Source organism: Esox lucius, chromosome 1, assembly GCF_011004845.1.
Source record: "Esox lucius isolate fEsoLuc1 chromosome 1, fEsoLuc1.pri, whole genome shotgun sequence".
Taxonomy (NCBI): Eukaryota; Metazoa; Chordata; class Actinopteri; order Esociformes; family Esocidae; genus Esox; species Esox lucius.
In genome coordinates, this window is record NC_047569.1 from 29,821,751 (window position 1) to 29,835,479 (window position 13,729).

The 13,729-nt window shown below is 42.9% G+C and overlaps 2 protein-coding genes and 1 long non-coding RNA gene across 9 annotated transcripts in view; 1 reads left to right on the forward strand and 2 right to left on the reverse strand.

Moving 5' to 3' along the window:
* Positions 1-3,823, reverse strand: part of myo1cb (myosin Ic, paralog b) — a 50,964-nt gene extending 47,141 nt beyond the window's left edge. For 2 of the 3 annotated variants that reach the window (XM_010893801.4, XM_034291607.1), the window contains exon 1: positions 707-1,096. Coding sequence is in view for 1 of the 3 variants with exons in the window: in XM_034291606.1 (XP_034147497.1) it covers positions 3,716-3,808 (93 nt within the window). In the remaining 2 variants the exon portion in view is untranslated. Of the gene's footprint in view, positions 1-706; positions 1,097-3,715 lie in introns of those variants that run through there. The other variant, XM_034291606.1, reaches the window with a different exon arrangement.
* Positions 1,567-7,261, forward strand: LOC105024109. 2 transcript variants are annotated; one of them, XR_004575644.1, is made up of 5 exons: positions 1,567-4,754; positions 5,063-5,163; positions 5,460-5,596; positions 5,677-5,810; positions 6,037-7,261. It is a non-coding gene; the product is annotated as an uncharacterized LOC105024109 (long non-coding RNA). The 2 variants fall into 2 exon arrangements; XR_002196810.2 differs by having other exon boundaries at positions 1,567-4,690.
* Positions 6,615-13,250, reverse strand: ywhae1 (tyrosine 3-monooxygenase/tryptophan 5-monooxygenase activation protein, epsilon polypeptide 1). Of its 4 annotated transcripts, XM_010893806.3 has the most exons (7): positions 12,966-13,250; positions 11,128-11,327; positions 10,775-10,881; positions 10,083-10,289; positions 9,810-9,946; positions 9,385-9,431; positions 6,615-7,686 (listed from the first exon to the last, which is right to left on the reverse strand). In XM_010893806.3, exons 1-6 carry the CDS (start codon positions 13,027-13,029, stop codon positions 9,424-9,426), a joined length of 723 nt encoding a protein of 240 aa, XP_010892108.1. In that variant the 5' UTR covers positions 13,030-13,250; the 3' UTR covers positions 6,615-7,686; positions 9,385-9,423. The 4 variants fall into 4 exon arrangements, with proteins under 4 accessions (XP_010892108.1, XP_010892107.1, XP_010892106.1 ...); XM_010893805.3 differs by lacking the exon at positions 9,385-9,431 and having other exon boundaries at positions 6,615-7,683; XM_010893804.3 differs by lacking the exon at positions 9,385-9,431.
* Positions 13,251-13,729: the final 479 nt, after the last annotated feature.

Sequence of the window (13,729 nt, forward strand, 5' to 3'; positions counted from 1 at the left end):
AATAGACTGGTAATGTCAGATTTTCTGGACTCGTTCACAAGTCTTCGTATTACATATCTGAATATTGCCGGAAACAGTTTCAGTGCTCGTGCCAGTGTGTGTAAATACTGTGGTGAATAGCGTAGTGAGGGCCACGGGACAGGTGGACACCTGATGACGTGACAGGTCATCCACAAAGACACTGTTGCCAACTGACAAGTCAGGGTTGCGCTGGGATTGGCAGCTGTTCCGTCGGTGGGAAGTTTTGACCCGTACAAAGCATGCCTTCCCTGAATGACAACAGCTCCGAATACATTCACGGGTCCCATATTTATACTGGCAAATAAATAAAAAAACGTAGGTCTAACTGTAGTGGGACCAATTTCAAGTCAGATGTGTGTGCATTACCAAAAGCGGTCTGGTGTGGAACAATAGTTGTCTAAACCCATATTTTATGTTAGACTACCTAGAATGAATAAACCTCGGTTATACAGCGATACGTTCTTAAACAGATATCGAGGGTTTATGGCTTTCACACACCTTTTTGACTGACAGGATATACAGCACGAACATACTTCAACCCACACACATAAGCGTGCGCCTCGCTGACTTGCTACTTTGTCAGACGTGACGTAATCAAACTTTATACCTCTACAAAATTACTTTGTAACCAAACAGTCTGTTTAGGTCCGGACGAGTGTATAGGGAGTTCAGAAGTGGGACCTACCTTCAGTTAGCCGAAGTCAATGCGACACAGCAAGCTACTTCGCCCCGGTGTTCCCTCTTCGCCGGTAGCCTTGGCTAGAGAAAGACAGCAAGCTAAAACTGTTCTCTCGTTAGACCGGCGGAATAGTGAAAACGCGAGATTCAATTCTCTCGACGTGCCTGCCCAGTCCTGTCAGCGATTCCTCGTTAACGTGTCCCACAAGCAACTTTAATCTGGCGGCTGAATCTACAGCAAAGGTTTCTTCTTAGAATACCAAATCTGTCCAGTTTTAGTAGCTCAACCACACTATTATATACACACTCAACCACACTATGTCAAATTATCTCACATTTATTAAAAAATGTAGACTTTACGACATTAAACGTCAAAAGATTAAATATGACTATATTGTCTATTCTATAGACATTGAGTATTTCAGTCCTATTTCAGTGAGTCGTGGAACAAATTTCAGAAATGCCCCCCTCCCTCTTTCAAACACATCACAGACCTTAACACCAGGAAGTTCTTGAGACCCATCCCACAGCCCTCATGAGTGATAACGTTGGTTTTAATGCCGTCACCACTTCGAAAATAATTTTCAGGAGAGTTAGAACACAGTAGGCTTTATAGGCAAATATGAGTAGCCAGGAATACTTTATTTGGTACCCCAGCGGTGTCAAATTCTGCGGCGTTTAACCAATTTCTGCAAATAGCATACGTCCTTGCTTTGATTATCCTAAAAAGCCAACAAAAAAATTTAAAGTAGCCAATGACAAACAAATTCTCTCAAAACAACAATGCTTGAGAGTGTCTGACTAAATACTGTTGTACTGGTGAGAACAGAAAATGAGTCGTCGACGGCATTTCAGCTCACTTTCCATTCGCAGACGTATAGTGTACTCATACCCTCTGCTGTCAACAGACCTGCTACTGCACCTCCGGTAGCGGCGCGCGGACGGCGTGGTTCTTGGAAAGGGTGTGGCCGTTCGCGATTTTAACTTGTTTTTGCCATCGAGTTCAACGCGTAGCCTACATTTTCTCTTGCTATAGCAGTTATTCCATACCGTGTATAACACATGTTCTAGTCTATTTTCACGGTGACAGTGTGCATATAAGAGCACTGTAACAACATTAGGAGTCCCCGGTCCCCTTATCAGGGTCATCATTTTTCTAAGTGTGATGTTTTGTCATCTACATGTGAAGGTGACATTTGCAGTTCAATTGCGCCTGCCTGTCAATGCAATAATGGACTGCAATATGTTACAGCTGCCAGAGGGGGGAGTGATCGATTCAGCCCTATTAGCTATAGTCTTTCACTCACATACACACACACACACACACACACACACTTAACCTAGCTCTAATGCCTGACCCTAAACCTAACTCGTAATGCCTAAACCTGAAAGTAACCTGGAATCCCACCAATCCCTAATTGTAAATTTTTCCCTAAAAACCCTTGAACCGGAAATTGCTCAGTTTCCTCAGTTGGGACCGATTTCGTGTGTTTTTCTGCCTTTGTGGGGAGATCAGGTCCACATAAATGTGGATCAAACACACACACACACACACACACACACACACACACACACATAAACTTACATACATCTCAGTTGCAGTACCTTTGTCTACCACCCTTCTCTGCCCTTACCATGTTTGTGCTGCAAAGCTACTATGAACGGAGTAGAGGTTGTTTACTGTTGGCAAGGCCCTGTTGGCTGGGAATACCGACTCTACATCCGGGAGTGTCTCTGTGAAACTAGAAGAGTGCATTGTTCCTTCCCTGATAAGGAATTAGAAAATAGAGCACATGCCTATTCATTAACTCACACACGCACACAAACCTTCAGTTTAAATGTTCACCTGTACATTGACACACACACACACATACACACACAGACAGACAGACACACACACACAAGGGTGATGTGACCTTTGTGGAATGTTGGGATGCATGGGAAATGAATGTGCTGTTCTAGAATTTCTCTGGTGTTTCCTCCCGTACATTCCAAACTATCCCGTCATTTGTCATTCTTGCTCAATGAGTTGACATGGACTCGAACTGAACTCGATAAACTAACAATAAACCTATGTACTTAGGTAAACTTAGAGAACAAGGTAGATTTACATCATATTTGTTGATTACAATTGAAATTGGCCATAAATCAACCCATTAAAGGGAACTGCTTTTCGATGGCTCAGTTTGAATATTTCACCATAGGCACTTTGATTTAAAGCCCCCACACCCGGAATTCCTTAGACTGGAATATTATTACAACATGAACTTGAGACCCAGTCCCACCCATTCCATCATCCCTCTCACATTCAATCACAGTGATAGAAATAGTGCTGTGACTGAAAATAATGCTCATACAATTAGGTAAAGAAATATGTAACCCCCACTTTTAATAGATTATTTGTTATTCAAATTATGTTTTTTTTTAAGGTGGATACAACCATTGGTAGGTGGTAGTATTTTATTCACAGTTAATTTGTTTTTATCAAAGTATGCTCTCTATCTCAAAATTAAGACAATGGCTTTCCAACATTCATTTTTCTTTTGTATCAATTTCTGGACCGGTATTGTCTTTGAACACCTACTCACATTCCAACACATTATTAAACATGACAGCTCCAGAGTGGAAAAATCTAAGGTGGGCAATAATGATTCCACTTTTCCAAGCCAAGGATTTGACAGAAACACCTTAACCATGGAGTGGAGACCTCTGCTGAGAAGATAAACAATACTATGCAGACAAATCACAGCCATGTCCAAGGCAGGCACACAACAGACGTCACCCACACACACACACATACACACAACAGAAACAAACAGAAAACATGTATACTGATACTGCACTCAAACACACACAGAAACATACACTTAATTTCTTACGTTTCTACTGTTGCTGTTCATTCCCTCTCTGCTGCTACACCAAACTAAGTATATGTACATACACCCAAACGATTAGCATGTTTCTGCTGACTGGCTAGTAACTGGTTAGAGTCCACAGTTAGAATGGATGAGTTCACCTTGGTGCAGCTGTGGCAGTAGTTCTCTCCATTCTTCCCAGGGGGCATGATGATCTCCCCTGTCGGGATCAACTGGATCCTGAGCTCCATCATGGTCTCTCACTCTGCCTTTCGTCCACTCAGGCACCCCCCCGATCGTTTGTCCAAATTCCTCCTTCAGACAACGAGACGGCACTGCCTGTGACCCTCAGTAGAAATGTAACGTCACATAGAGAGCATTAAGTAGACCAGAATGTTCCTTTTCTCCGTCGCATTACGAGGCCGAGACAAACGTTACCTGTGGTAGTGTAGAACGCCTTGGTGAGAATGTCCCCTTTGGCGAGCGAGGGATATTTAGAGACTGCTGGTGTCAGAATCTTTTCCTACAGTCAGTCCAGCAGTATAATTAACTTCCCTGCACACCGGAGAGCTGTGGTGCAATGCACTCTGGGTTGGCCCGGGAGCCAGGGCTTCCTCCTGGATCCACGCATCCTGTCTCAGACGTTCCCGGAGTAAACAGAGGAGAAACCCACTTTGCTTCCTGACGTTTCCTCTGGATATGCGACAGTGAGGCATGCGTACACACCACATGACCCCCCCTTCCCACCCTACCTCTGCAAAAACAAATAAGGGACTTGTGCATCTTGTGTCTTTGGTTTCCTTTTCCCAACGGACAGACCGATCAATTGAGACAGGAAGATGGTCAAAGTGGGTACAGGACAAGAGGTCATCCCGAACGCAAGCGCACACACACACACGCACGCACACACACACGCACAACCCTGTTGCTAAGAGGGGAAGAGCCATGGACACACATCCTTTGACCTGTGACCTGTTCCTGGTCACTGGGCGTCAACAGGAAACTGTGTCCTTGACGTAGTATGTCATCAACCCAGCCCGACAGACTGGACGAGCAGATAGCACACTCACTGGGAACAGCGGAACTGTATCACAACACAACTACCTCAGTGAGACTGGGAACGGACATGAGTGAAGGTACATTCGGCAGAGCGTTGGTCCCAGATGATTTCCCTTTTTTATGATTTGTTTTTTTTGTCAGGTAAGTATGCTAAGAACAGATTATTATTCACAGCAACAACCTGAAGGCATGTAGGGTTAGCTGTCCAACTCAGGGACAGAAAGACAGTGTTTCACATCGGCGGCTTGGGAATTAGACCTATGTGGACCTATGAATTAAATGTTAAGCATTCCTTGGTGATAAAAATGACTTATGAAAGTCCTCGGTAGTAAGTGTAGTTTGTTGATAGTATGATTGCTCCGAGGCTACCTTTCAGAGGTCAAGAGAATGTTGTTTACATTGATCGGTGATTCCTGGTTTGTGAACATACTCCCTGTTTTCCCCTAAAGCTGCAGATACATCAACACCCAACGACCATAACTCACACTAGGATGATCTGAGGTGTGTGTCAGAGACTACAGCTGCTGGTAATATCGCAGCAAGTTTGAAGGTGAGCTAGAGGGAGAACTCCCACCTGAATGGCTGCTGTTCCTGGACTAGGCGTGTCGGACAGGAAGTGGAGGGGGAATTGCATCCTGTTTGTGTGAGAGTTTGAGGGGCAAATCAGGGCCACGTGGGCATGACAACAAGAAAGGCCAGGTCAGAGGTCCGGGAATATGCAGACTGTACACACTGTACTAGTTACCAGCTGCGATAGTGAAGTGCTATCTGTTAGTAGAAATAGCAATGACTATTTTTAACCCTAAAAAGGAAATTCCTAATAATTCATTTTTTTTTTTTTCTTAGGTCTGCTCATGACCAGTGATCTGCCACAGACAATCCAGGCTTCAACATTGTTTCCACAGGAAGGCATGGGACACCAAATAGACTACTGTTAAAGAAGCACCAGAAAAAAGAACTCAACAAATGTACTTGGTCCAAAGGTAAACATCTTCTGTTAGAGTATTTTAGTACCCTATATTTTCTGCTGGTTCTCTCATTTGCTGCCCTCTTGTGCTTTTAGATCCAAACACATCTTCACCCAAGCCACGAGTCTCTTCAGTGAATTTCAAAAGGTGCCAAATCTGTTGCAGTCATCCATCTATTTTACATTCCAGAGAATTCAACTTTCCAACTCATCTTCAAGCCCTTGACTAGGTGTGTATCTAGTTAGATTTTATTAAACCTCAAGGTGCCCCTAAGGAGTTTGGAGAACTCCTGGAAGTTATAAATACCCACCCAAGTTAGAAGACTTAAAACATACCACCAGTTGAGACCAGAAACCTACCAAGTGTCAACTCAAGAAGACTATAAGCATCTATTCAGCTGAAGAGCAGGTCTTTTTATAATAATAAATGTTTTACACTCCTTTTCATGATTTCAGCAGAAACAGACTCTCTATATGCACACATCCACCAGGGGGTGCAAAATGAGCTGTTCCAGTATCATCCAACGACCAGAAAGGAATGAGCGAAGATGTGTGAGCCGGAGGACACTAAGATGTATCAGAGCCCAACTTGGAGCGTCAGGGGAAAATGGTCTGAATACTTATGTACATTCGTTTTTTTTAAATTACTATTATTTTTTTCCCATTGAATTGGCACAAATTTCCAAAACTTGTTTTTGCCTTATTACGCCGTATTGTTTAGAATGATGGCATTTTGTCTTTAAACTTTATAATCAAGTCCGTAGCAGAAAATGTTTTGAAGGGAAGCTGTGCGAATACTTTCCGAAGGCACTGTAATCCCTCATTCATCTGCCCCCACGGCTGCTCCCACCGACCTTCAGTATATCTCAGATGACAGTGACATAACACGGCCCACCAAAAATAAAATGGGCGGACATTCAACAAGCAAGCTATCATTTCATGACTCAGTTCTAACCATGCTAGCTGAATCCCTTAATTTTAATCACAAAAAAAAAAAACAGTACGCAAAGAATTTTTTAAAACATTCAACGGCAGACTTTTAGGTATGTTTAATTTAGATTGTTAAATGTTAATTCCATGCTGTGTTTCAATGAGAACAATACAGATTCTCAGTGGCTCCAGTCAGATATCCAGTAGTACAAATTAGCTTTAAGTTACACACAACAAAGCAAAAAAGAAAAATCAGAAAGAAAAAAAAATAAGAGCTACATAAAGGTGGGGGAAAGAGGCAGAAGGAAACATCCGTTGACTCATGCAGGCTTCAAATCTTAGAGCGCTGTTCTTTTTTCCCCATCAGAAGCCAATCTAGACCGGTCTTTCACTAAAAGAGACAGTTGTCCGGTGGATTCTTAAAATCACTAACAGCCACCATCTGAAATCAGCACGTGTGCACAATACAGTATTTCAGCACAAAGTACAATCCAAAACACTACAAAACATTCCAATAGAATCACTACGGTGTAAAAGTTAAGCATTTTGCTCCACATGGATATCCAGAATTTCGCCAACCTCCTCTGAAAAACGAATTTAACAAAAGAGCACTTTGTTTAGTCTCGCCCTTAAAAGGTTTAATGATTTGCATCTGATGTTTCACTAACACAGAAATATTACAGCTCCCACAACTAAAAGACATATCAGTAATAAAAGTTAATTTCTGTAATTACATAAAAAAAAAAAAAAATCTCAAAATACATCCAGCAACTGATAAAAAAATACTGAGGAAAAAAGAAAATACAATGAGGAAAACAAAGTTTTTTTTAACCGCTTGTACCAGGAGAAATTAATTAATCCAGGGACTCCATCTTTGCCTTTCCAAAACTGAATTTATTGTCAAGTGGTATTTATATTTCAATTGAATTAAACGGGCTAGTAAAAAAATAAAAATAAAAAGGGAAAAAGGAACTGATTATCTCTAGGACCCTGGAGGTCAGAGAGCTGCAGAGGAACACCGCTGTAGCATGGGCTGGGTGACTCCGGTTCTGACTGTTTTTGTTTGAGGGGCGGGAACGGGGAGGGGGTGGAGGCAGGGTCTTGTGTTGGCGGTGACGTCTCACTGGGGCTCGTCCTCCACATCTTGCAGCGCCTCTTTGCTCTGTTCTTCCCCTGCTTGAAAACGAGGAGAGAGCGGACGGTGAGTTTGGGGCTTTAAGGTCACAACAACCCACATTTTCTGGAGGGCAGTGTTTGCGGGGTTTTCCTTTCAATAAGCGTCCATTTAAGACCTAGACAACCAGATGAGGCCAGTTGTTGCCAGTGAAAACCCTGCAGACAGTTGTCCTTCCATGGAGTGTGTCACCGTTGTCATTGGTCAGACTCGGTTTCCAAACAAACATAATGAGATGTTGTGCACCGTTTTGCGTAGCATAAGTGCCAGTTTTGACCTAGTCTTCCAACAGTGCAGATGGGCAGGCCAAAGTGATCCAGCAGAAGTTCACAAACACCTCAGCACATGCAGTGAAAGTAACTGAAACAACAACTTCAGTTGTTTAGGTCATGGCGTGTGTCACACCAGCACAATGGTCAACACATCTACCTGCGTGTGGAACAAGACAAAAATGACCATAATCAAAGCAGAACAATGTAGGGCATTTCAAAAGACCTACAGTAGTGCTCAGAAAAACGGTCATCAAAAAGCTTTGGAATTTAATGTCCCAGAGGTTTTGCTGGACAACCGCTCCACCAATGACCTAATTTCACCAACAGCCAAGTCATTGCAAGAATGACAAACCCTCTGTTAACCATAGTTGCACTCCCATGTGCTGAACAACTAAAATCTCACCCAGGTCACCCAAAACAAAAATCTCACCCAGGTCTACATTTGCACTCCCATGTACTGAACAACCAACGTATCACCTACTTTACCCAGAACTAAAACCTCACCTAGCATAACCAATAACAAAATAAGATAACCCAATCAGATGGGCGATTAGGTTCTGTGTCTATTTGTGTTACAAATAAGGAGTTAGTCTGCCACACTCGCAGAAAGGAAACACTCAGCTGAAAGTAGATAATGTCACACAGTCTGAGACAGACAGGACATCATACAAAGCCTTTGTCAAATGCCTCTGCCCTCAACCATGCTGCTATTCAGCCAGTCTGCACGGTCAATGGTGGGTGTTGCCGGGTGAACACCCTGCCCCTTTTGGAGGCTGTACTAGCTGCATCCCCAGTCTAGCCAGTGTTGCGGTGTAGCCAAATAGGGTATTGACTCCCAAACAATGCAGGTGGCAGCTAAAATCACTAACATCTAACAGAGAAACTTACAAGGAATACACTTGCATTTGTAAAAGACCATTCTTCATTTGTAAGCAATTATACACATTTGGTCATGGCAAATGCAGTATTTGTTTGCGCAAGCATAAAATCAAATGCTAAATGCACTCTTCTCCCTGAATGTCTAGGTTTATATAGGGTCAAAGTTTACGGATTTTATTGACAAAGATGGTCCCATTTTACATACATTAAACCTAATTTTAGGTACATACAGCCCTGTACTAGACACATACCTAGAACATTCTACCTTCTGAGTTGCCCTGTGCTTGACATAAAAATAGCCCCAGATGAAAACAAAACTTACAGATTGATTTGAAAAACCCAATAATCATCTGTCAGATGAAAGTGACCATCTTTAGGTTACCTAACACACTGCCTTGCAGATATACATGTGATAAAAACAAAAAAAAACTATGTAAAGCGTTCAAAAACAACCATCGACACAAACCAACGGGTGAGTGGCGTGGAGCTGCATTAGTAGTGAACGGGAGGGACAACAAACCAGTCAAACCCAGGCCAGGAAACACTTACAAAGTACAGTTTATGGGAAATGAACAGCAGTGTGTTCCTTTAGGACTCTACACAAAGAACAAGAGAGGAGAGGAGAGTCAGTCGAGGTGGACGCTGAGGAAGCTGCGGCCCTAGAGGCCACTAAGACACAGGACTGCAAGGTGAAAGACAACAGGCTAGGTTAGAGACCGGTGGATATGGGAGGCGTGAGGGCAAGCGTAACGATCCAATCAGCAGCTTAGGAAAGAGCGGAATATCAAACAGCACACCTCCCGGTAGAGCTAATGTGGCACTTTGGGTTGGTAGGAAGGCCCTCCATTTGGAAAGCATTTGTTATGGGCTTACAAAAAACAAAGGCAAACAGATTTCATGGGGTCAGACCGGAACTGCTTCCGGGGAGGGCCCCCTAAAATACCACTCAGGCAGGGGCGGTCACAGAGGCTTACCGTCTCCCTGCATGTCAGAGGTCCATAGTGTCAGGTTGTCACGTAACAACTGCATGATAAGTGTGGAGTCCTTGTAGCTTTCTTCACTCAGCGTGTCCAGCTCTGCAATGGCATCGTCGAAGGCCGCCTTTGCCAACCTGCAGGGCAAACAACGGTAAGTCAGAACCGGAATCCAGACAGCATCCCGGGACGTAAGGTAAAAATGAACATGAGAACATGTGAGTGAGGTGTGGGTCAGCGGGCTGGGGGGGGGGGGGGGGCGGTGGAAATTGCCTACACGCGCGGTCGGGTGAATTTAGGATTTCATAATAAAATACTGAGAAGTTAAGAGCAAGGCCTAGGCGAATGGGGTGTGTGGGTGGCAGTTCAATCATGGCGATGTCGCTAGCAGCTTTGTAGGCGACCAAACTGTTCTCGGCAGCCTCCTTCCTGTCGTTCCCGGTGGCAAACTCGGCCAGATACCTGTGGTAGTCGCCTTTCCTGGGGGGAGAGTCAGTGAGCCATAGGGACGTGGTTTAAAAAGGGGTAGTCAACTAGAATAAGCCACAACACGTTTTCTGGCAGAGTGGAACACGGGGAGGCTGGAAAACACAATCACTATATCTACATCAAATAATCTCAGCTCAAGATTAAAATTATAATTCCATAATAACACAGGGACAGATTTTATTTGTTGGAACAATTGCTTACAAAAATTCTATGGTGGCAATAAAAAAGAAAATACATTGAGGCGGTTTTTGCCAGTGGGCTACCTGTTACCCACCTCTGGTCCAAAAAATGAAATACATGTGAATCACTGCAGTGTTTCTAATTTATGTCCAATCAGAAGGCATCACGCCTAGCCTTAAGCTTTGATTCTAGAGTCATTAACATCATGAACTGTTCTAATCCGGTCATTAAAACCACCATAACCATATTTCAACATGCATCCATTCCCAACCAATACAGAGTGCAAGAGCACATACATTTTATAGTAGAAGACCTTGGATTCTCCTGTGTTGGCAGCAGGAATTAGGTGCTTGTCCAGTACATCCAGAATGTCATTACAGATTGACTTGAGCTCGTTTTCAACCTGCAGTGGCAAAAAAGAAAAAGTTTAAATCTACAGACCAGGCATGGGACAACGGTAAGCAAAACAACACTCAACATATGAATTAGGTTAGCCTAAATTATATTACTCATGACTTTCCCCAGGGAAAATGCCACCATATGGCTTTTAAGAGCAATGCAGCTTAAATGCCTCTTCCATCGTGTTAGATCTCAATTACACCAGGCATCTGAGGATGCACTCAGAATGACTCATATCTGGCAGCCATACCGTTTGCCTGTATTCCCGGATCATTTTCAATTTGTCTTCCCCGCCCTTATTTTCCTCTCTCTGTTCAATACTGCTGATTATCCTCCACGACGCTCTCCGTGCCCCAATCACATTTTTGTAGGCCACCGATAGTAAGTTCCGCTCTTCGACTGTTAATTCCACATCCATGCCAGCCACTTTCTTCATGGACTCCACCATTTCTGTGGGGAGCAGGGGGAGCCATGAATCACTTGCGCCGACAGGTCAGAAACAAAATGAAACTAAGCAACAAAGTTACATTTTGTACAACTTCAAATTACAGGTATTTCCAATTAAATCATGCTCAAGTTACAGATTTGGCAATATCCACGTAACATGATCACAGTTACAGAAAGTAGCATTCACATTGACTGTAATCACATTTTCCCCAAGTAAGGAGTACTTACCCAAGAACAATGTTGCATTATTGATATTTTGGGAATTTCAGTAATTTAGAAGACAGCTAACTATACTGCTCCAGGACAGACCAACATTTTAAAATTTACACTGGAGGATTAAAACTAGTAGCAACCTGTTAGTTACTGTTCAGATGTTGCTTGGCTACCTGCCCCTCTCATAATTAATAAAATACAACAGATAAGAAATCACCCTAGATCACCAGGTCCACTCGTGCATTATGAACAAAGGTTATTGGTCATACAATCCTGAGGGAAGTTCAACTTCCACATGCAAATAATTCTGCCATGCAGAATCAATACCTTTAGACCCCATCAACAATGTGTACACCCAGTGAAAATTCACATAGATATAGCTTTCGGAAACCTACAAGCACGTGATTATATTTTGTTCCAGAACGAACACAACATTCAATTTGCGGCTGAAATACAACAGCAGACGATGTTTTATTTTATTGCACATCAAATAGGCATCGAGCCACCCATAATTAGATATACACGATCATGACTCGTCACAACTAAAAACAGCTTCAGGTTCATTGCAAGACGAATATGCTAGCTAACGTTAGCTTGCTAAGTGGCTAACTACGTCAAATTGCTTATCATCGGGGTGGGTTTTGTTTCAGGTCAGTCAGCGAGACGTCACACCCAGGTCGCTTGTAGTGCAGTCGTGTCGAGGTAGAATAAATTACCCTCATCGCCGAGTCTATATTTATCCGTAAATGTAATTCCAAAATTGAAAGTACGATTAATAAATACGGTGTTATTTTCATTACTCATTCATTCCCACAGTAGGTTACCGTTAGCTATTTAGTTACGAATAGAAAACGTCCCGCCCCCCAGATAGCAAGCAGGCATCGGCAAATTTCTGACCACGAGAAGTTTAGCAAGCTAGTTACCTTGGGTTGCTGCCTAATTAAATAAATAACGATTTAACGGCATCTAGTCACACATTCACATTTTATTAATTGCTACCTAGGACTCTAGCAGGCATGTTGTCGACATTGTTGGGGTAAAGCAATTCCCACAGCGAACTACAAGAAATGGCTAAGTTAGCTGGCTAAGACATAACACTCCCTACGTTAACATTAGCTACTCGATTGTTAGCTCCCTTTCACACCATCAATAATCCGCCATTTTGTATGTTCATCAATCTTTATATACCGGTATCAATATAATTAAAAAATATGGAGTTATTGTTACATTCAATGACCAGCATTGCTTATTGCTGTTAGCTAACTTGCTAGTTCTAAGCTAACGCTAGTTCACGGCTCATGCGGACTTCGCCGTCCTCAAGCCCCCTGCAAGGGGGAGGGGTGTAAGGGTAAGCTAGCCATGTCGGTAGCTAGCTGGCGAAAAACAGCGGCGAACATGTTCCTCCATTGAATTATAAATGTATCTTACCGTCATATCTCTCAGCCTGTTCGGCGAGTTTTGCCTGATATACTAAATCCTCCCGATCGCCCATTTTGTTAGGAGTAAATAAATGAGTTTAGCTAATTGGACAGACAAAAATGATACGTCTCGACGGTGGCTGTTAGCTAGGTCAATCTGTCCACGGTTCTTGGAAAATCAACGGATAGATGAGTGGCGTTTCCACCCCACCGGTTGTACTGGAGTAAAGATGGCGAAAATCTAAATCCGGGAACCTTTCTCTCATCACACCACACACGCATCCACGCAGATCCACGCATCACCCTCCCTCAAGAAAACCTCCCATTTTTGTACGGCATGGCAACAGTGACTCGGAGATTCCACACATTAACATGATCATGTAGATCACTATCAAATATACATCAGTTTATCTAAAAACTTAATTTCGCTTTTACAATGTTCAAAGCAAGAACACGTGAAACAAGCGAGCTGTGAAATTAAAACATTTTGACTGGGCCGAACCAGTGTTCACCAGAGTATGTCTAGGGAACGCCCTTCTCAAACGACCACTTTGGGAATTCGATTTATTGTCCCGATTCACCCCGATGAGTGGCGTTTTCAAGTGGTTAACAATTATTTTCAAACCGGTGGTATACATATTTCATATAGGTTAAGCACTTTGGTTCTGTTTTCCAATAAAACAGAGAAATGTATGCTATTTACATAAAAATGTTAGGCCAATTCGCTGCTGACTCGACTGCAATCAACTCGTACCAGGTGCAAAGCACCATGAC